The sequence below is a fragment of the Dendronephthya gigantea genome, unplaced genomic scaffold, assembly GCF_004324835.1.
Source record: "Dendronephthya gigantea isolate DGI-Jeju-01 unplaced genomic scaffold, DenGig_1.0 000122F, whole genome shotgun sequence".
Classification (NCBI taxonomy): Eukaryota; Metazoa; Cnidaria; class Anthozoa; order Malacalcyonacea; family Nephtheidae; genus Dendronephthya; species Dendronephthya gigantea.
Window position 1 is genome coordinate 545929 of NW_021163132.1, and position 23952 is coordinate 569880.

Consider the following 23952-nt stretch of genomic DNA (forward strand, 5'->3'; position numbering starts at 1 on the left):
CAATTATGCATCGAATTTTGGCTAGCAGCTTCGAATATGTTATATGTATACGATTAATAATGCATTGCCATTGTCATTGTGCTGTTTGTAGCTTTGTAACCCGCTACAGGAACATCATTATATGGTAAAATTGTTCGACTTAAAATAGACAGTCTGAACTTCCTGTTGCCTGGTTGGACGAGTTAATTATTTTAATTGTTCTGCGTGCCTATAACGTCTTGATCGTATCTTTTTATCAATGATCATTGACATTGACATTGATAACATCATTGAATGTTAATTTACAACCTGAGGTATGTGATGCTGGTGACGATTTTAGGATGATAAAGATGCGATTATTAGGATCAAACCGAGAACGTTGTGAAAAAAGCAAGTAAGCAACTCGAGCCTCTGGCAGAAATCAAACCCGCGTCTTTGCGATAACACGCAGATCAGGGTTATATTACGACTAAGCAACGAAGAATTTTATGATGTCGTGTTTTATGGCGGATTTAACAGTGTAAAACTGTTTTTTATTAGTTATAAGGCAGCTTTTCGCTGTCGCGTTTTTCAATTTTTTTACACCAATTTTTTTAACGTCAATTTTTTTACATCAATTTTTTTAACATTAATTTTTTTTAACACCAATTTTTTTAACATCATTTTTTTTAACACCAATTTTGTTAACATCCATTTTTTTTAACACTGCTTTTAGTGGTTGCTCGAAAATTCAAAAATTCATCCAAATCGGTCAAAATCGTGAAGGGCCAAAGTACCCATACAATTTTGGCCAAAATTGATGATTTTCAAAAGTTTTCAAAAATGTCCTAATTGGCTTCAAATATTTACTAAGACAAGTTTATTTCGTTCTTGAGCATATCTGGTTGGCTTTTCGAAAATTGAAAATTTCATAAAAAGCGGGCAAAATCGTAAAGGCCAAAGTGCCCTTACCATTTTGGCCAAAATTGATGATTTTCGAGAATTCTCAAAAATGTCTTAATATGCTGAAAATGGTTTCAAATATTTACTAAGACAAATTTATTTTGTTCTTGAGCATATTTGGTTGGTTTTTCGAAAATTGAAAAATTCATCAAAATCGGCCAAAATCGTGAAGGGCCAAAGGTACCCTGGGTTAAAATTGATGATTTTCGAAAAATTTTAAACATGTCTTAATATGCTGAAAATGGCGCATATTTGGTTGGTTTTTGGAACATTGAAAAAGTCGTCAAAATTGGCCAGAATGGTAAGGCGTACCCCTTACCATTTTGGTCAATTTTGACAAGTTTTTAAACTGTTCAAAAACTGTCTTAAAATGCTAAAAATGCCTTCTTAAACTAATATCTTTCATTTTACAGCATATTTGGTTGGTTTTTGGAACATTGAAAAAGTCGTCAAAATTGACAAAAATGGTAAGGCTTACCCCTTGCCATTTTGAAATTGACCAAAATGGTAAGGCTTACCCTAACCATTTTGGTCAATTTTGACCACTTTTTCAATTGTTCAAAAACTGTCTTAAATTCAAAAAATTGTTTCCTAAGACTAATATCTTTCATTTTAGAGCATATTTCGTTGGTTTTTGGAACATTCAAAAAGTCGTTAAAATTGACCAAAATGGTAAGGCTTACCCTAACCATTTTGGTCAATTTTGACCACTTTTTGAATTGTTCAAAAACTGTCTTAAAATGCTAAAAATGGCTTCGTAAGACTAATATCTTTCATTTTAGAGCATATTTCGTTGGTTTTTGGAACATTGAAAAAGTCGTCAAAATTGACCAAAATGATAATGCGTACCCCTTACCATTTTGGTCAATTTTGACGACTTTTTAAACTGTTCAAAAACTGTCTTAAAATGCTAAAAATAACTTCGTAAGACTAATATTTTTCATTTTAGAGCATATTTGGTTGGTTTTTGGAACAATGAAAAAGTCGTCAAAATTGACCAAAATGGTAATGCGTACCCCTTACCATTTTGGTCAATTTTGACGACTTTTTCAATTGTTCAAAAACTGTTTTAGGATACTAAAAATTGTTTCCTAAGACTAACATCTTTCATTTTAGAGCATATTTCGTTGGTTTTTGGAACATTGAAAAATCGTCAAAATTGACCAAAATGGTGAGGCTTACCCCTTACATTTTGGTCTAAAATGAAAGATATTAGTCTTAAGAAACAATATTTGGCATTTTAATACAGTTTTTGAACAGTTGAAAAAGTCGTCAAAATTGACCAAAATGGTAAGGGGTAAGGGGTAAGCCTCACCATTTTGGTCAATTTTTACAACTTTTTCAATGTTCCAAAAACCAACCAAATATGCTCTAAAATGAAACATATTAGTCTTACGAAGTTATTTTTAGCATTTTAAGACAGTTTTTGAAATGGTAAGGGGGGTACGCATTGACCAAAAATGGTAATGCGTACCCCTACCATTTTGGTCAATTTTGACGACTTTTTCAACTGTTCAAAAACTGTCTTAAAATACTAAAAATAACTTCGTAAAACTAATATCTTTCATTTTAGAGCATATTTGGTTGGTTTTTGGAACATTGAAAAAGTCGTAAAAATTGACCAAAATGGCGAGGCTTACCCCTTACATTTTGGTCAATTTTGACGACTTTTTCAACCGTTCAAAAACTGTCTTAAAATGCTAAAAATGGCTTCCTAAGACTAATATCTTTCATTTTAGAGCAAATTTATTTGCTTTTTGGAACAGTGAAAAATCGTCAAAATTGACCAAAATGGTAAGGCTTACCCCTTACCATTTTGGTCAATTTTGACGACTTTTTCAATTGTTCAAAAACTGTATTAAAATGCCAAATATTGTTTCTTAAGACTAATATCTTTCATTTTAGAACATATTTGATTGGTTTTTTGAACATTGAAAAATCGTCAAAATTGACCAAAATGGTAAGGCTTACCCCTTACCCCTTACCATTTTGGTCAATTTTGACGACTTTTTCAACTGTTCAAAAACTGTATTAAAATGCCAAATATTGTTTCTTAAGACTAATATCTTTCATTTTAGAACATATTTGATTGGTTTTTTGAACATTGAAAAATCGTCAAAATTGACCAAAATGGTATGGCTTACCTCTAACCATCTTGGTCAATTTTGACGACTTTTTGAACTGCTCAAAAACTCTCTTAAAATGCTAAAAATTGCTTCGTAAGACAAATATCTTTCATTTTAGAGCATATTTAGTTGGTTTTTGGAACATTGAAAAATCATCAAAATTGACCAAAATGGTAAGGCTTACCCTAACCATTTTGGTCAATTTTGACGACTTTTTCAACTGTTCAAAAACTGTATTAAAATGCTAAAAATTGTTTCTTAAGACTAATATCTTTTATTTGATTGGTTTTTTGAACATTGAAAAATCGTCAAAATTGACCAAAATGGTATGGCTTACCTCTAACCATTTTCGTCAATTTTGACGACTTTTTCAACTGTTCAAAAACTCTCTTAAAATGCTAAAAATTGCTTCGTAAGACTAATATCTTTCATTTTAGAGCATATTTAGTTGGTTTTTGGAACATTGAAAAATCATCAAAATTGACCAAAATGGTAAAACTTACCCTAACCATTTTGGTCAATTTTGACGATTTTTTCAACTGTTCAAAAACTGTCTTAAAATACTAAAAATAACTTCGTAAAACTAATATCTTTCATTTTAGAGCATATTTCGTTGGTTTTTGGAACATTGAAAAAGTCGTCAAAATTGACCAAAATGTTAATGCGTAACCCTTACCATTTCAAAAACTGTCTTAAAATGCTAAAAATAACTTCGTAAGACTAATATGTTTCATTTTAGAGCATATTTGGTTGGTTTTTGGAACATTGAAAAAGTCGTAAAAATTTACCAAAATGGCGAGGCTTACCCCTTACCATTTTGGTCAATTTTAACGACTTTTTCAACTGTTCAAAAACTGTCTTAAAAAATGCTAAAAACGGCTTCCTAAAACTAATATCTTTCATTTTAGAGCATATTTAGTTGGTTTTTGGAACATTGAAAAAGTCGTCAAAATTGACCAAAATGGTAAGGCTTACCCTAACCATTTTGGTCAATTTTGACCACTTTTTCAATTGTTCAAAAACTGTCTTAAAATGCTAAAAATGGCTTCGTAAGACTAATATCTTTCATTTTAGAGCATATTTCGCTGGTTTTTGGAACATCGAAAAAGTCGTCAAAATTGACCAAAATGGTAATGCGTACCCCTTACCATTTTGGTCAATTTTGACGACTTTTTCAATTGTTCAAAAACTGTCTTAAAATGCTAAAAATAACTTCGTAAGACTAGGTATGTTTCATTTTAGAGCATATTTGGTTGGATTTTGGAACATTGAAAAAGTCGTCAAAATTGACCAAAATGGTGAGGCTTACCCCTTACATTTTGGTCAATTTTGACGACTTTTTCAACGGTTCAAAAATTGTCTTAAAATGCTAAAAATAACTTCGTAAGACTAGGTATGTTTCATTTTAGAGCATATTTAGTTGCTTTTTGGAACATTGAAAAATCGTCAAAATTGACCAAAATGGTAAGGCTTACCCCTTACCATTTTGGTCAATTTTGACGACTTTTTCAATTGTTCAAAATCTTTCTTAAAATGCTAAAAATGGCTTCCTAAGACTAATTTCTTTCATTTTAGAGCAAATTTTGTTGGTTTTTTGGAAAGATCAAAAACTGGTCAAAATTGGCTAAAATGGTAAGGCTTACCTCTAACCATTTTGGTCAATTTTGACGACTTTTTCAACTGTTCAAAAACCGTCTTAAAATGCTAAAAATGGCTTCCTGAGACGAATACCTTTCATTTTAGAGCATATTTAGTTGGTTTTTGGAACATTGAAAAAGTCGTCAAAATTGAGCAAAATGATAACGCTTACTTCTTACCATTTTGGTCAATTTTGACGACTTTTTCAACTGTCTTAAAATGCTAGAAATGGCGTCCTAAAACTAATATCTTTCATTTTAGAGCATATTTGGTTTGCTTTTTGGAACATTGAAAAGTCGTCAGTTTTGGTTCAAGTATTAAAATGTATTATTTTATGGTAAGTATCAACAGAGGATGCGGTGGCCTAGTGGTTAAGGTACCGCCCTACCAAATTGTGAGCGTAGGTTCGAATCCTGCAAGAGAGAAGTGCAATTTTTCCCACCTAAATTGCTATTTGATTTAAAATTCTGCAAATAGGATTAAGTCGAATAAAGAACAAGAGCTTTTGATAAATGATGCTGTGGCCCTTATTCTTTAATTTAAACTTCATCGAAAAGGATTAGGTCAAATAAAGAACAAAAGCTTTTGACAAATGATGCGGTGGTCGAGTGGTTAAGACGTTGACCTCCCAACCCGAAGACAAACGTTTCAACTCCTGGCAATGCAAAAAAATTAGCCTGAAAAATTTCCGCATGATTTGGAAGCTTTAAAACAGTTAAAAGACTCCCCGGCCTTTGCGAAAGACCGTAAATTGAAAAAAATTTGAAATAAAAAAGATTAAAAAGAAATTCTTGCGTTAGAGAGAACCTAAAAATTGAAGAAAAAAAAGCACAAGTAAAAAAGTTTTAAAAACATGTGTCTTCTAAAGAGCCTAAAAATGAAAAAGTCGGACGGAAAAAATTTAACAATTTCCCGCTTTTAAAAAACTCATGTTTACTTAACTTTTTTTTCACGAAAATTTGACAGGGGGATTTTCTCGAGACTGAAAAAATTCACTTTTTTTCACTTTTTTAAAATTCTCTTAGATTTTTTTTTGACGAAGAAGTAGTTTGTCTTGGGTTGCCTGTGTCTGTCTTGGGCTATCTGTGTCTGGCTTGACACAGGTAGCCCAAGACAAAATACTTCCGCGTGAAAAAAAAAATCTAAGAGAATTTCAAAAAAGTGAAAAAAAGTGAATTTTTTCAGTCTCGAGAAAATCACCCTGTCAAATTTTCGTGAAAAAAAAATTTGTTAAGTAAACATGAGTTTTTTAAAAGCGGGAAATTGTTAAATTTTTTTCCGTCTGACTTTCATTTATAGGCTCTTTAGAAGACACATGTTTTTAAAACTTTTTTTATTTGTGCTTTTTCTTCAATTTTCAGGTACTCTCTACAAGAATTAACGCAAGAATTTCTTTTTAATTTTTTTTATTTCAATTTTTTTTCAATTTACGGTCTTTCGCAAAGGCCGGGGAGTCTTTTAACAGTTTCAAAGCTTCCAAATCATGCGGAAATTTTTCAGGCTATTTTTTTTGCATTGCCAAGGGTTGAAACGTTTGTCTTCGGGTTGGGAGGTCAACGCCTTAACCACTAGACCACCACATCATTTGTCGAAAGCTTTTGTTCTTTATTTGACCTAATCCTTTTCGATGAAGTTTAAATTAAAGAATAATTTCGGTGGGAAAAATCGAACCTTTCCCATGCAGGGTTTCGAACCTAGACTTACAACCTGGTAGGCCGTAGCCTTAACCACTGGGCCACAGCACCCTCTGTTGATACTTATCATAAAATAATACATTTTAATACTTGAACCAAAATTGATGACTTTTTCAATGTTCAAAAAAGCAAACCAAATATGCTCAAAAATGAAAGATTATTAGTTTTAGGAAGCCATTTTTAGCATTCTAAGACAGTTTTTGAACAGTCGAAAAAGTCGTCAAAATTGACCAAAATAGTTAGGGTAAGCCTTACCATTTTGGTCAATTTTAACGATTTTTCAATGTTCCAAAAACCAACTAAATATGCTCTAAAATGAAAGATATTAGTCTTAGGAAACAATTTTTCGAATTTTAAGACAGTTTTTGAACAATTGAAAAAGTCGTCAAAATTGACCCAAATGGTAAGGGGTAAGACTTACCATTTTAGCCAATTTTGACCACTTTTTGATCTTTCGAAAACCCACCAAATGTGCTCTAAAATGAAAGATATTAGTCTTACGAAGCCATTTTTAGCATTTTAAGAAAGTTTTTGAAAAATTGAAAAAGTCGTCAAAATTGACCAAAATGTAAGGGGTAAGCCTCATCATTTTGGTCAATTTTGACGACTTTTACAATGTTCCAAAAACCAACCAAATATGCTCTAAAATGAAAGATATTAGTCTTACGAAGTTATTTTTAGTATTTTAAGACAGTTTTTGAACAGTTGAAAAAGTCGTCAAAATTGACCAAAATGGTTAGGGTAAGCCTCACCATTTTGGTCAATTTTTACGACTTTTTCAATGTTCCAAAAACCAACCAAATATGTTCTAAAATGAAAGATATTAGTCTTAAGAAACAATATTTGGCATTTTAATACAGTTTTTGAGCAGTTGAAAAAGTCGTCAAAATTGACCAAAATGGTAAGGGGTAAGGGGTAAGCCTTACCATTTTGGTCAATTTTGACGATTTTTCACTGTTCCAAAAAGCAAATAAACTTGCTCTAAAATGAAAGATATTAGTCTTAGGAAGCCATTTTTAGCATTTTAAGACAGTTTTTGAACGGTTGAAAAAGTCGTCAAAATTGACCAAAATGTAAGAGGTAAGCCTCACCATTTTGGTCAATTTTTACGACTTTTTCAATGTTCCAAAAACCAACCAAATATGCTCTAAAATGAAACATATTAGTCTTACGAAGTTATTTTTAGCATTTAAGACAGTTTTTGAACAGTTGAAAAAGTCGTTGAAATTGACCAAAATGGTAAGGGGTAAGCCTCACCATTTTGGTCAATTTTGACGACTTTTTCAATGTTCCAAAAACCAACCAAATATGCTCTAAAATGAAAGATATTAATTTTACGAAGTTATTTTTAGTATTTTAAGACAGTTTTTGAACAGTTGAAAAAGTCGTCAAAATTGACCAAAATGGTAGGGGTACGCATTACCATTTTGGTCAATTTTGACGACTTTTTCAATGTTCCAAAAACCAACGAAATATGCTCTAAAATGAAAGATATTAGTCTTACAAAGCCATTATTAGTATTTTAAGACAGTTTTTGAACAGTTGAAAAAGTCGTCAAAATTGACCAAAATGGTTAGGGTAAGCCTCACCACTTTGGTCAATTTTTACGACTGTTTCAATGTTCCAAAAACCAACCAAATATGCTTTAAAATGAAACATATTAGTCTTACGAAGCAATTTTTAGCATTTTAAGAGAGTTTTTGAGCAGTTGAAAAAGTCGTCAAAATTGACCAAAATGTTTAGAGGTAAGCCATACCATTTTGGTCAATTTTGACGATTTTTCAATGTTCAAAAAACCAATCAAATATGTTCTAAAATGAAAGATATTAGTCTTAAGAAACAATATTTGGCATTTTAATACAGTTTTTGAACAGTTGAAAAAGTCGTCCAAATTGACCAAAATGGTTAGGGTAAGCCTTACCATTTTGGTCAATTTTGATGATTTTTCAATGTTCCAAAAACCAACTAAATATGCTCTAAAATGAAAGATATTAGTCTTACGAAGCAATTTTTAGCATTTTAAGAGAGTTTTTGAACAGTTGAAAAAGTCGTCAAAATTGACGAAAATGGTTAGAGGTAAGCCATACCATTTTGGTCAATTTTGACGATTTTTCAATGTTCAAAAAACCAATCAAATATGTTCTAAAATGAAAGATATTAGTCTTAAGAAACAATATTTGGCATTTTAATACAGTTTTTGAACAGTTGAAAAAGTCGTCAAAATTGACCAAAATGGTAAGGGGTAAGGGGTAAGCCTCACCATTTTGGTCAATTTTTACAACTTTTTCAATGTTCCAAAAACCAACCAAATATGCTCTAAAATGAAACATATTAGTCTTACGAAGTTATTTTTAGCATTTTAAGACAGTTTTTGAACAGTTGAAAAAGTCGTTAAAATTGACCAAAATGGTAAGGGGTAAGCCTCACCATTTTGGTCAATTTTGACGACTTTTTCAATGTTCCAAAAACCAACCAAATATGCTCTAAAATGAAAGATATTAGTTTTACAAAGTTATTTTTAGTATTTTAAGACAGTTTTTGAACAGTTGAAAAAGTCGTCAAAATTGACCAAAATGGTAGGGGTACGCATTACCATTTTGGTCAATTTTGACGACTTTTTCAATGTTCCAAAAACCAACGAAATATGCTCTAAAATGAAAGATATTAGTCTTACAAAGCCATTTTTAGCATTTTAAGACAGTTTTTGAACAGTTGAAGAAGTCGTCAAAATTGACCAAAGTGGTAAGGGGTAAGCCTAAGGGGTAATGTTTTGATTACAAAATAACCAAGGCACATTTAATGAGATTATATACAATAATTGAATATACTATTTATTTTTAATATCATCCATAACAGTTTTTGTCACAGTCTGCAATCGCTTTTCCTATATTTGGTACGATTATCGACAAGCCAAGGCTGGAGAAAAACCGAATTAGCGAAGTAACGATACGCCGTTTGTTCTGCCAAGTCAACCTCGGCTGTTGTGAACCTACGTAGTTTTGTCCGATGACCAAGAAAAGCTGATCTAAAGAAATTAATCACAAAAAGAAAAGTTTTGACACGAAAAAAAAATGAGGAAAATAAGTTGGGATACAAAAAAAAAATGATAGGATAAAATATTTTGACAAAAGAAAAAAAATTGGACACAAGAAAAAATATTGAAAGGAAAAAAAATTAATTATCTGGGAAAAAATTCAGACAAATTTTTTCTGAACACAATAAAAAATTTTGACAAGAAAGAAATTTTGATGTTAAAAATGTTTCGACACAAAAAAAATTAAGAGGAAAAGGAATATGGACAGAAAGAAAAAAATTGACACAGAAAACAAATTGTGGACACAAGAAAAAAAATTTGACACGAGAAAATATTTTGAAGCAAGAAAAAAATTGAGAGGAAAAAGGAATATGGACAGAAAAGAAAAAAAAAATTGGCCGGAAAAAAATTAGGTACCTACAATGACTAGTACAGTGTGTTTGATGAGTTCAAGGAACAACTCACCCGGGACCAAAGTGGTTGGTACGAGACACGCCTCCCGTGGCGTGGCAACCACCTTCCATTGCCCAACAATGAATCTAACAGTTTGCGACGATTAACAAGTTTAACGAACAGACTTGAGCGTCAGGGTTTAACAAGCAAATACGGGAAGATAATCGAGGAACAAAAATCAGAGGGGATAATCGAAAAAGCTGAACAGCCAAGTGTAGGAAGAGAATACTACATCCCCCAGAAAGCAGTTATTCGACCTGATGCAGAATCTACAAAAATCCGAGTTGTTTATGACGCTTCTGCAAAAGCACGTAACGGCATTCCATCGCTGAATGAGTGTCTAACCCCCGGCCCCTCGTTGCAAAATAAATTGTGGGACGTGTTAGTGAGGGGACGCTTTCATCCATTATTTCTGTATTCAAATCGGTCATTGTTGACTGCACACAAGAAAATATTCCAGATCAATCACATTAGCCATTGTGACATGTTCCGACACGACACTTACGATTAAGTGGAAACGACCAGAGGTTGACACGTCTCACAGACGCTGAATTGAAACTGTTCAGAATACAATAATTATATCACACGATTCTCACCTGGTTGGAAACCAGGAATATTACTGTAGAAACTGTATTTCCCTTAGATGTCAGACGACCAGAAACCCATTTATCAAAAATGTAATTTCCGTAGTTTGTGTCCCCCCATAGACCTCCATGCATGGGGGCGCGCAGTACAAGAATTTTTTTAATACTTCAAAATGTTACGATTCTTTCAGGACGACTGGAACAGGATGCCTTTTCGGCGAGGCAAGAAGCACATAACGTTTCTCACCCTTTGCGCCAGCTGTGGTCCGCGTCCGTTAATATAAATCTACCTCCCCCCGGATGCAACTAAACGAGAACGCTCAGCCAGACAAAAGATGACATCGTCAAATATGAAGCTATAATATTTAGCCTAGCCATAAGCGACCGATATTTTGTGTGGAATTTATGTATTTCGTAAACTGCGTTTATGTGAAAGTACATTTAAAATCATAGATTAACAGGCTTATTTTTAATCTTTGCGCGAAGTATTCTCGGTCGAGTGGTTATATTTAATAACCATTGCAAAAATTATTATAGGTTATTTTGTTCAAAAATTTTTTACCAACATGCTCATATATGCAAAAGCCTTTAAAATTTCAAATGGTTTCATTTCTGATTAAAACCTTTCCCGGCTTAGAAGAAATTGTTGTATTGTTGGAATTCTGATCGTTTATTCAGAAGCATTGTTGAACTGCAATTTAAAGCACTTATGGATCATCTACGCCATGCAGTGTTACTACTACGGGTAGAAAGCTAACGCGTGGTAACGACTAACGAGGTTTCCAGAAGGTTTATATTTATCAAGTTAAAACAGCGAGATTTTGAATGTTGATGATTTGATCAAACGGATTAAACCGTTCAAACTTGTACGAGAATACGCGAGCAGCGTTAGTCAAAATAAAACTAGGGAAAAGTCTATGTATTAGGCCAGACGAAAGAAAGAATTCAGTTGCCTTTTTACATTCTTTAAACTAGATAGAATAACTAACAAAATGAAACCAAAGCGTCCATTGATACTGAAAAAATCTGGCAGGTATTTCCATGTATTAATTTGTAATGTCATGTAAGGGCTGTATAAGTACATGAACACTTACACCTTTATCAAACCGGGCTATTCTTTTTTAACAGTAGCTAATATGCTCACCTTGGCAAATTACGATTTTCTTTTACCTTTTATCGACAGCATTTTTAAATCTACCCAACAAGAACATTCCCTTAGGGCACCCAAATCATAGAAAACAACAGCATTAAAATATTTTTTAAAAAAACTACACGGCAAAGCCTTTGAAAGAATAGTTTACAACTAGTTGCCGGATAACAAATATTCGCCTCAAGCTTTTTTAAAATTTGGCTTGTTTATTTTTATTGTACAATACAGTCAACTTGCAGGGTGATTTTTTGAAAATCTTTAGTCAAGAGGAACCGGAGTACCCGTTAAACCTCCTCATGCACAAAAACATTAAACATACGATTCCCGTACGGCAACATCACTGCCGAAACAATGACATTTGTCATTACATTCATATAATATCTTCTTCAGAATTAACTTGGGCTGGGCTGCATGACAGATTTCGTCCAGGAAGACTAGCATGGCAGCAACAGAGATCGTGAACATAAGAAAATAAGATGCCATATACCAGTACAAATATAATCAGTTTAAATAATCCCAATTACCGTCCAGTTTTCCTGCGGTCATAGTTGACAACATAAAGACAAAATTTGATCTGACAAAACGGACTAAAAAGAATATTTGTTTAATAAAGTTAAAATGTAATCTCAGTGCATCATGCGCTGGTTCTAGAAGGAAGCCCCTTCACAGTAGGTGCAGGAAGTAAGGTAAGGATTTAACAGGCTCGCATCATTTTGTTGCTAAGGAATCTCCAGCATCACTTTATAGCCATTGGGATTGTCTCTTCGTTCTCATTGATATACAACCATCTCGTCTTAATCTTGAGAATTAGCCAAATGATACGAATGAGGTGGTGATTAAGAGAACATCTTGAAGTCTTGAAGAACACTTATTCGGAGTTATTTCGATCCACGTCTAAAGTCACGTATCTTGAGAATGTGGTCGTTCTTTTATAAGCACCAGGATGAAGAAGGTTTGTATTGCATTTCCATTTGGCTGTATCACGTCTTTCAAAATCAGTGAAGTGCTCATCAACTTCTCGTCAAGTGAAATTATAGTCTAAAGACGAAGCTTTGCATGCTTTAATTGGAAAACATGCAGTTTATTGCGACAAAGAACAGTGTTCCGGGAATTGAACCCAGTAACCGTGTGTACAATCAGCTTCCATTTGACCATGTTTTCTATTCTGAGGGCGTTTACGTCAGACATTGAAAAGTCTACTAGGTTGCGAAAACATTCTCAATTTTTTATCCAGTATAATGGGATATAAATAGTCAACAGAAATGTTTAGCTTTCATGCAATTTTACTTGTGAAAAGTTTATATTTCGTATGGAAAACCAACCATAAACGCGGTTCCGAACGCACGGACACTGTTTTTTTACGAGGGAAACCAGAGTGCCTGGAGAAAAACCCTCACCGAAAGCCGGAATAAAACACAAAGTACACAAGTTTGAGATTTTATTAAAACAAAGTCATGTATTACAACAAAGTGTGTGTGTGTGTTAAAGATATTGAAATCAAGAGAGAGGAGACGGACAATTTTGGTCCTATTTTTATTGATACTTCACTAAGCATGTATTACAAAGCGTGTGTGTTTTTTTTACATATAGTACATCATTAATATACGAAGACATTAAACTATTACTATCTAAAACCGGTTACAAAGTAGGTGCGTTTAAGATCATGATATTTAAATTTATAGAACAGTGCAGGTTAAATGTTCGGCATATTTTAGTATAAATTGTGCATGTCTTTTTACAGTGTACTATTGCGTTTCTTAATTCTAAGACTGATCAGTAAAACATGCATTAATGTAAGTAAGTGTTTCTAAGTTTCTAATGTGTTTTTTTTGTTCTTTATATAGACTTAACCCACTAACTATGATAGAGTACTGAATAAAGCTTAAATGAGAACGAGGACTTAATATATTAATATACGCAAAAATGCCTGAGTTCAGAGCACTTAAATTCAAGTTACGTTCGTCTAAAAACTAAAATTATTCTGCTGACAAATCATAGGCAGTGTTCCTAATAGTTTCGTTTTAAGATGTCAAACTGTGCATATATATTTCAAGGATCAAGTTAACTTAAAGATATTTCATGAGCCCTTATAGAAACAGCATGAATGTATACACAATTGTCCTTGAAAACTTCATTGCACATTTTAGAGCTGAGGCATATAGCCAGAGCATGCTGCCCTTGTAGAAACAAGGTTTAGAAAAAAATACCACAAGAAATGGACCAGTTTATATTTTTGAGGCTGAGGCATATAGCCAAAGCAACAATTAAAGTGTCGAAACCAAGGGCAGCATCGAGTGTAAATTTTTTTTTTCAAGAAATTCAGTCAACATTTTTTGAACCATGCAAGGGATATTCCCAAAGCAAGCTGCCCTTATAGAAACAGCCCCAGGAGTACAATTCAGACTAATACTTTTAGAGCCAAGGCATATAGCCAAAGCAAGCTGCTCTTATAGAAACCACCACAGAATTACATTTTTTTCTTTGAAAAACTGGTTTGAAAACTTTTAGAGCTAAGGCATAAAGCCAAAGCAAGCTGCTCTTATAGAAACAGCAATGAAAATAACACTGCAACGTTATTAGATATCCCAAGATACCTGCTAACACTTCGAACCACATAGCAAAGTCAAACAGTACAGACAAAAAGTGGCGCCTTACTTTTCATAAGCACTGCTCGACGAAGCTAAATGATTGGAAATCTCACAGAGACCTTGGAAAAATAATAAAGTTACAATGCCACTGCCAATGTTTGTCTCGTAATTGGTTTCTAACTATAGTAGAAATAAGGCATATATCGTTTCAAGACAACAGCATGCACCCCCCCCATCCATTGCTTATTTTCTTCAAGTAAATTCAAATTCATTAATTGAGAGCATGTGTGTGTTAACTTTGATGGCATAAATTCATGTATTACAGAATAGCAAGACAGTATAAGATATGCCGTAAAATCAATGTTTCTGGCTTGAATATTAACTGTAGCCTTAAGTGAATGCAATAGATAACAGATATAAACTAGAAGCCATTATATAGGCCATGGTTTGCCATGTATTTACTCGTGTGCGTGTCTATTTTATGTGCAACTACAGTATCTTGAGGTATGCATGGTGCATGTTTTGTATCTGTTCATATTTTGATATAAATCATGTTTTTTCATAAATATACACAATATTATATGTTCAATTACAAAATATAGTAAGGCAAGATATAATCGTATATTTACAATGTTTGCTGAGAAATCAAAAACGTATTTACATACAAATAATTTTACAACCAGACCGAATGGTGACCCTATAGTTATCATTTTACAATGTTAATTCCGAAAGCCGCAATTGACCGGATTTCATTTTACAATGTTAATTCCGAAAGCCGCAATTGACCGGATTTCAATTAAGAGCCGAAGATGATTTCAATCAGGACAAGATAGAGAAAGAGGAAAGAACCTATGGGATTATGTCTGCCATTTGTGGCTGTGATTTGTGTTAGTGTGCATGGCTTTTTAGCCTTTTCTTATGTGAGATATGGGTATAACAATTGTGATATATGTTTTTAGTTTTATCAGACAAATTATCAACCTAAACCTTAGCGCAGCCCTAAGCACAAGCGAGCAGTCTAAGCGCAAAACCGATTAAAATATATTTAACCGAATTTAAGAAACGTTTGCTCACATGCATCATGCATTAGCTATGTTCCTGGTGGCCAGAACTTAGTTAACTGAATTTAAAACTTTATTTAACTTAAGTTCGTTAACTAAATTAGTTAACTTCGTTAAGTTAATCATGCACAGACTAATCCCTGCATGCACATTTTTTGACCACCAGGCTACTCTAACCTGTAACGATGCCCGGGCATCGCTGAACGTTGCTTTTTGGCGTCGATTTGGCGTAGTTTTGGCGTATATTAGGCGTCGAGTTGGCCTACATTAGGCGTAGATTTGCCGTCGAGGTTGCCTACATTAGGCGTAGATTTGCCGTCGAGGTTGCCTACATTAGGCGTAGATTTGCCGTCGAGGTTGCCTACATTAGGCGTAGAGTGCCGTCGAGGTTGCCTACATTAGGCGTAGAGTGCCGTCGAGGTTGCCTATATTAGGCGTAGATTTGCCGTCGAGGTTGCCTACATTAGGCGTAGAGTGCCGTGAGGTTGCCTACATTAGGCGTAGAGTGCCGTCGAGGTTGCCTACATTAGGCGTAGATTTGCCGTCGAGGTTGCCTACATTAGGCGTAGATTTGCCGTCGAGTTGGCCTACATTAGGCGTAGATTTGCCGTCGAGGTTGCCTACATTAGGCGTAGATTTTGCCGTCGATTTGGCTTGTCGGTAATAGCTCAACAGAGCCCATCAACCTGAAATAAGACTAAAGAAATAAGCAAACTACATTTTTTATTGAGAAGAAACACACGTAAAATCGGGATTGTAAACAGACCCAAAACAACATCTATAAAACCCCTCTGGGTTTTCAAGTATTTCCTTGCCATTATTCATATCAAATTATCATGCGGCCGTTATCGTTCTTGACCTGGATCATGCATATAACTCCCCATTGTTCGGTTTATCCAAAAATGTTCAATTGCTTAATACTCACGTTTTATTATGAACAGGTTTTGTCGTTGTTTCAAATGGCTTGACCCGCTAAATCGCTACCTGCAATAAAACCAAAAGAATGCTTGTCATAGACAGCGATTTCAAGGATTTACCTTCGATGAAGGGAGCTTAAATATCGGGAGAAAACTTGCGGTGATTATTCAGTTGAGAGGACGCATGATGCCTGATCAAGCGTTTCAAGTTTATCATCCTATTTTGAATAAAATAGACCCAAAATTACCTGTTCATTTCAGCAACAAGTGTTGAAGAGCAGCTTTGGACTTGCCGTCTCTTGAAATGCGAGTCATCTTGGGGAATTTCAGCTATGGGTTTTCTTTCCCAGCTCATTTCTATATTCGGTTTGGTTTTAGCTTTTAAACTCCACCTGGAAGAACAAAAGGCAATGTTAGTTTACTGGTTTGGTCTTTATAACTCAATTCAAAGGTAATTGCTTGCGATTCGAACAAAGGTTAGCGGCTCACATACGATTTAGCGTATATTACCTTTCTCATGTCATCAACAAGTCCCAAGAAAATGCGTAGACGTGCTTTCTCTTCAAAGGCGAGTTATCTTGAGTCAAATGCGAGTCGTCTCGGGCAATTTCAGCTACAGTAACGGACTTTTTGCCCACTTCACTTCATTCAGTTTGGTTTTAAACTCTTAAACTCCACCTGGAAGAATAAAAGGCACCATTAGTTCACTGCTTAGGTCTTTAGAACTCAATTCAAACGTAATTTGCGTGCGGTTAGAGGGAAGGTTAGCGGCTCAACGGTATATGATTTGACGTATATTACCTTTCTCATATCATCAATATTTCCCAGAAAAAGCCTAGACTTGCTTTCTCTTCAAAGGCGAGTTATCTTGAGCCAGTTCAGCCACAATTCATCGGTCGTCAATCTCTTGTTCACAAATTTCATCGTTTAACTTCGCTTTAATACGTCAAAATTCTGCATGAAAAGAATAAAAGCTACGTTAGTGCTATGCAAGTTTGTATTTGAAGCTGAACACAACACGAGAGAGGCATTCAAGACGTAAACTAAAGGCACGTGGAACCTCAGCCCAAAAGCTCACGATGAAACAAGCTGATAAAACACGCAAAGGGAAAGGAATATTACCTGGTATAATACCAACGACAGTATGTCAGAGATAGTAAACTTCTATTAAACTTCTCTTCTGCTGAAGACGATAGCAATCTGATAAAAATTTCTTTTGAAATTTTCTTGGCATGGTGTAGACTCATCTTTATTCTTCGAAGACCAGCGCTGAAGTGATGTCTCAAACTGGAATCAAAAGCACATATTATTCATTTCACCTGCTCCTCGTGTCTGCAAAATAAAGTCATCCTATTGGATGAACACTCCCGACCTGACAGCTCAACAACGCTTTTGATTGGACGTTCATAGTAATTTAAATAATATGATTAATTAATTCTCTTCTCCTGAGCCTGGACATCAGAAATGAATTTCAAAAATGAAAGGAAAGAATTAATCATATTATTCAAATTACTATGCTCGTCCAATCAGAAGCAATGTTGAGCTGTCAGGCCGGGAGTGTTCAGCCAATACGATGACTTTATTAAATAATATCTAGCTTTGATTCATCGTTGCCACATCACAACATGGATAACACGGAGTCGGAGTTCCGGAGCCGGAGTTTCGGAGCCGGAGTCCCGGAGTCAAAATTACGGAGTCTGACATAATAATATTGGAAAACACGGAGTCAAAAATTATGGAAAACACGTAGTCTGCCAAAAACATGGGAAACATGGAGCATAAATGTTTGGAAAACACGAAGTCAACCTAAATAAATGAAGGATCGCTCATAAGTCTATACTAATTTTTGATACCACAGTAATAGTATAAAAGAAAGAATACACAATAACAAAAGATTATAGCTGTAATGCCTCTTGCTCAAAGTCATAGAATTATTGTTGTAGCTAACAACATTACGTGTCCTTATATCACCTTAAATCACCAAAACTGCATGCCACATCCAATTTCCTCTTTGTCTACAATATCCTCTCATTTAAATTGAGGAGTATTATTTATGTTTTTCGGTCGTTTATTTACCAATTGCGAAATAGCAAAAACGTTACGCGTTACTGACCCCTAGGGCCGGCTGTTCAAAAGCCGGTTAGCTTAACCCTGGGTTAACTCAAAGAACGCCACCCCCCATTAGGGCTACCACCGTCCAGGTGCGCTTTAGGTGCAGCTAAAATATGTATAAGAACGGTATAGGAACATTAGAATCGAAATGTTATGAATATTGAACATTAATAAAAACATAGAGTATAGATATAACTAGAGACATACTATATAGCTTGTGTATATACTTAGAAAACAAAAGAGATTCCATTTGCTGTTAAAATAGTATTTACTGTGAAACTAGAACGTGTAAGTTGCAATTCGTAGGAAACGCTGAAAAGGAACGCCTTCTTTTTGAAAATAGTATTTACAGCTACATTAGCTTCTCTGAAGAGACATTTTTCATCACAAAAAGGGCACTTTTGGTCCCTTTAAAAATTTTGGGAGGGCACGTGCCCCCAGTTACCTTTTCTCACAACAACGCATGGCAGCAGTGTTAGGAAACGTCTCTTCTGGAAAAGGAAAGCGTGATTGATAACAATTTTTGTCGAAATTTTCGGACGTAATAGTGACTTGTCTTTATCTTTTGAAGACCAGCGCCCAAATGATGCCTCGATTTTGAATATGAGCGCTATTCATTTTACCTCGTGTTGGACAATAAAGCTATGCTATTGGCTAAATACACCCGAGCTAACAACTCGACAATGCTTCTGACTGGATAATCGTGATATGATTGACATGGTGGTCAGTTCCAAAACTCGTGATATGCGAAACATGCACGGTTATCAATTAAAAGTACAATTTTGGGAGGTAATAAAATTATCTTTAATATACGTACTGTATGTAATAAAATTATGTTTAACATATACGTAGGTAATGAAATTTAACTGCGCGAGACGCAGGTAATTAACAAAATTTTAACACAAACATTACCAAATTTTATAAGTCTGATCGATCAATAGTCTATATAGTCCATATATAATACATATCTGAATTTCTTGTCGCTATTACACTAAAAGCCTGAAATTAAACAACTATTCTATATCTCATTTACTTCTGCAAAACTAAAATTTGTAAAATAAAATTTACTGAAAACTATCTTTAAATTTTGCATGAGTCGGAAGCTGTCAGTATATACGAAATAAAACTTCCTAGTAGTGATTATCGTTGTTGTTTTGTGATTCTTCAAAGAACATGAAATCCTACAATGATAACAAAAAGTGGTTAGGATATATTTTCTTAGGACCGACTTTAGCTAGACCGCTTAATTGGGGGTGTGTATATTCGTATCTCTATATATTTCCCAATAGCGTTCCGTACAAAGTCCATTTTCCACTCGGCGAATATACTTGCGCGAACTAATAAAAAGTAGGAAACGATCCTACGTTTTTGCGGCGAATTTTTTGTCAGACCAATTACATCACCGGATTTTAGATTCGTTTTTCCTTGCATAATTAGCCTAGTGGAGAACTGACTTTAGCAAATCTGGTACAATATCGGTTAATGGTTAAATATGATATGCTTACAATCAAAAATGCAGCGCCCAACATTGTGGCTTTCATCTTGACATCAAGATCCATAGGAACTAGAAAAATATTCAAGATTTTAGCTTATTCTTGAACTTGTTCTTGAACTTGTTCAAACTGCATGATCGTGGAATACGAGGTTGGAAATAATCCTGGATCGATATTAAGAACGTATAAGAGCGATAATACAGTATATTTCTACAAAAGAAGAAAGGATTGTTCTACTCACATGTGATTCCAAAATTGTCTGCATCGGTAAATGCCTCTTTGATGAGTCCACTCCATTGCTTTGAAATTTTCCCAACTTGATTGACACCATCAGGAGAGAGGACCTGATGACGAAGATATATGAAGACGAAGAGAAGAATTAGTAATGTTGGTTAAGAACCTGGGGTCAATAATTGCTAACATTATGCGCTCTCTCATGCAACGCTAACCGTGTACAAACAATGTTCTTCATAGCTTAGTGGTGGATAGAGAAATGTTTCGGATGTTGTGGTAAGATTAAATCAATACAAATAATAATTCCTAAAACTGTCTCTTTTACTCCCAGCGTTTCTCAAACCACATGAAGTACAATGAAATAGCGACAAACCCTGTATTCAACATCTCCGCACAAGTTACACTGACAGAATGGACCCTCAATACGAAGCATTGTTTCACGTGTTGCTGTCTGGATTTCAAATCTTGGGAAGAAAATCGACCATCTAAAAAAAATTCAATGCAACGACCATTATGAAGATTTTTTGTCACAGTTTTTCACGTCCATTTTTTAGCATCTCCCCACAACACTTTTTGCGAAACACTGAATTCTTGACTAGCATACTACATGTAGCTAACAACGTTAAAATCAATTTTATTGCCGTCAAGTTTGTAAAGATGACTCACGCACTTTACAAAATTACGGGAATACAGCTCATTCAAAATGGGATTTTTTTAGCACTAGATCAGTGTTTCAACACGAGCGTTGTATGTAGTTATAAAAATACGACCATAAATTAAACACACATCATTACATCATTAGGGAACGTTATTTTCTGTCATGTCATTTATATATAAACTCGAAACGTAAACTCTACGAGATATATATATATATATATATATATATATATATATATATATATATATATATATATATATATACATTATACCGGTACTTACTTTTGTACAACGTAGCCTATCACATTACCCGGAGGTGACTGAACTTCCAACTCTTGTAAGCAACAAGGAAAGAGACATGATGAACAACGCAATGGACGAGTAAGATGAATCACTTCCCTTTGCATATTGTCAAATATTTGGATGTCAAATGGACGACTGGGGCCACAACATTGTCGTGTACAACAGTCAGTATCTATAATAAGAAATTTCATAATTTTATAGATGACGAGTCCACATTCTTTTAACAATTTTTTCTTCAATTGCTCGCTCAATTATTTGCTTTTCCTAGAAAGCAGTTCATTCTTATATTTCTTAATAATCCAAAGAAACTTGCTTCATTTCTTCAGGTTTTTTGTGATGTTGTGTGATGACAATTTTTTCGTTCTTCTTTGCAATGAAAATGTCAATGCAACTTTTGAAAAATTCAGTGCTAAAATTTCTTTACTGTACATGTGCACCAGTACAAATGTTTCAGTGTTTGAGGGTTTTTTTCAGACTAGTTTTCACACGAAATTATTCCGGAGTTCATCCGTCCTGGTTTTTGGGTACCCACAAATACAGTACATATATGTGCTTATAGTTTTCACAAGCTTATAAAATTTTGTATTCCTATATAAAAATTAATGTTCCCCAATTTACCTTCAGCTGCAAAATATACTTGTTGGCCAAGAGAATTCTGGACTTTGTACTTGTTGTTTGTCTCAAATGAAGTGAATGCTATGATGGGAAATACATAGTTTTCATACACATTTTCATACACAGCTATTAGCCAGCCATTATCCACAAATCCATAGATTTGCATTCTTTGAAAAGTGAATATCAATGGGAGTACTAACAGCAATGGGTATAGATTTACTACAATTAAATATTTAATTCCAACACATAAACAATCATACAGTTTACCTTCCAACAACTCCACTTGCTGTTTAATCAATAGTTGATCAATTTGTGTAAGATATTCCAGGCCAGGGGGGCAGTCCTGTTGCACAACAGGAGCTGGCATCCACCCTCCAGGTTGAATTGCTACGGTAGGAGCACCTTAAGAATAATAATACATTTCTAATTAATGACAACATTTTAGATGGTATGAACTTTTGAAAATAACTGAAAGTTGCTTAAAAGCTATTGTAAAATAGTTACTTAAAAATATTGTATAATTAGTAAAATAGTTAGCATCAAATGTGGTGTAGCAACTGCCTAAAATAGACAAAGCACTTCTCGACATTCAAACCTGAGGGCCCTGACGAAGGCATTCAGGTCGAAACGTGTTTTGTCTATTTTAGGCAGTTGTTATACAACATTTGATGCTAAGTTCTTCGAAGATGCTGCCATTCTGCTCCCTAATTATATAGTAAAATAGTTACTTTATAATATTGTAGAATTGATATAGTGAACATTAATCCTACAAGCTAATGCTATCCAAATTGAATAATCAACCTGAGGACTATGAACCAGAAAGCCTTCATCAGGATGATTCCAGTATAATAGGGGAGGTTATATAAGTAGTAATGCTTCTGGTAAAAGCCCTTAGGTAATTGAAACATTGAAAAGCTTTTTTATTCATTTTAGGCAGTTGTAGACATTTGAAGAGACGCTATATTGAAGATGCTGCTCTGACTGCTTCTACTTAGTGATCTTGGAATGTGATTAAACAGATGATAGATCACTGCACTGGGAAACAAAAAACACTTAATTAAGCGGATATCGGAAGGAGATCCGGGAAGTTGAAACTTAATAGTTATTTTTCTACACTTTTAGCAATAACTGGACGATTTATAATTTCAAACTTATAACTACATGTACTATATACCATTTTATAAACAGTTACGCCGAATTACATTCTAATTCCTATTTTGATCAGTGCGGTATCAAAATATGTAAATATTCTGACAACAAACGTCCATATTCTGCATGAAAATTCCGTGCGAAATTTGATTTCTATCATACGAAAATGAGCGTGTTGTAAGGATTTGCTTCAAATTTCTATCACATCAGTTCGAGGTATCACTTTCAAGTTTCAATGGCTACTTCACATAAACATTTAGGCCCAATTTAGTATTTTACACTGTACATCGTAGTGACAAAATAGCCATGCCAAAGCAAGTTTTACCCTGTTTGTTTTTAATAACAAGAAGTTACATGCATGATCTACCAAATGAAAATTCTGGGGACAAAGATATTGTAAAACTGATAAACTGATGTCGTGATCTGGTGAATCCGGTATAGTGTAAATAAGTACACGTCCTAAAGTGAATCCAATATTTACATTTAATAAAGTTTTATATATTCGTTCGCGTGAAAACAATTACAATATACTTATATACTGCGGCGATAAACTGAAACAATGCTCAGACAATGAAATATATTTCACTGCTTACCTGCGCCATATTGTGGCATAGGTTGCTGTTGTAATGGTGGATAACCAGGTTGCTGTATTTGAGCATTAGGATAGCCTGGTTGTGGTTGTGGTTGTGGCGTTGTCGGTGGATAACCTTGTTGTGGTGGTGGATAGGCAGATTGTGGTGGATAACCTTGTTGTGGTGGATAACCCTGTTGCGGTGGATATTCCGGTTGTTCTGGGTAACCAGGGTTTGATGAAGGATTCATATTTTTTTAAGTTACTCTTTTGAACGAAGTATAACTGGTATATATTTCTTTAATTGCGAAAGAGCAAGTATTTTCATATTGCAAGTGATCGTAAATAATTAATGCACGCAGGTCGCGGAAGTCACATCTGCAAGGGCGAGCGATGACGTAATTTAATTATGGCCTTTTTTTGAACGACGGCAATAGCAATGCAGTCACGATTCATGAATAGGAAATTGTAGGATTGCAAATACATAGCTGGCTAAAATAAGTTCGCCTTTTGACGCACAAACGAACTTCCTTTAACGTCAGTCTCAAGTGTTCTTCCTTTGGCTTTATCTATCATGACTAATAATCATGACTACAACTCACTGATCTGTACTACTCGGCATTCCAAAGGCAAAGTTGAACAAGCCTGAAAC

General features: G+C 34.4%; 1 protein-coding gene and 1 long non-coding RNA gene across 3 annotated transcripts; both read right to left on the reverse strand.

Annotated features, from left to right (window-relative positions):
• Nucleotides 1–15814: 15814 nt before the first annotated feature.
• Nucleotides 15815–17429, reverse strand: LOC114535654. 2 transcript variants are annotated; one of them, XR_003688341.1, is made up of 6 exons: nt 17289–17429; nt 16968–17120; nt 16677–16844; nt 16415–16558; nt 16175–16233; nt 15815–15935 (listed from the first exon to the last, which is right to left on the reverse strand). It is a non-coding gene; the product is annotated as an uncharacterized LOC114535654 (long non-coding RNA). The 2 variants fall into 2 exon arrangements; XR_003688340.1 differs by lacking the exon at nt 17289–17429 and having other exon boundaries at nt 16968–17139.
• Nucleotides 17430–19093: 1664 nt separating this feature from the next.
• LOC114535653 (phospholipid scramblase 2-like) lies at nt 19094–23658 on the reverse strand. Its single transcript, XM_028556939.1, has 8 exons — nt 23323–23658; nt 21848–21982; nt 21584–21661; nt 20945–21137; nt 20379–20490; nt 20013–20115; nt 19784–19842; nt 19094–19459 (listed from the first exon to the last, which is right to left on the reverse strand). Exons 1-8 carry the CDS (start codon nt 23549–23551, stop codon nt 19409–19411), a joined length of 960 nt encoding a protein of 319 aa, XP_028412740.1. The 5' UTR covers nt 23552–23658; the 3' UTR covers nt 19094–19408.
• Nucleotides 23659–23952: the final 294 nt, after the last annotated feature.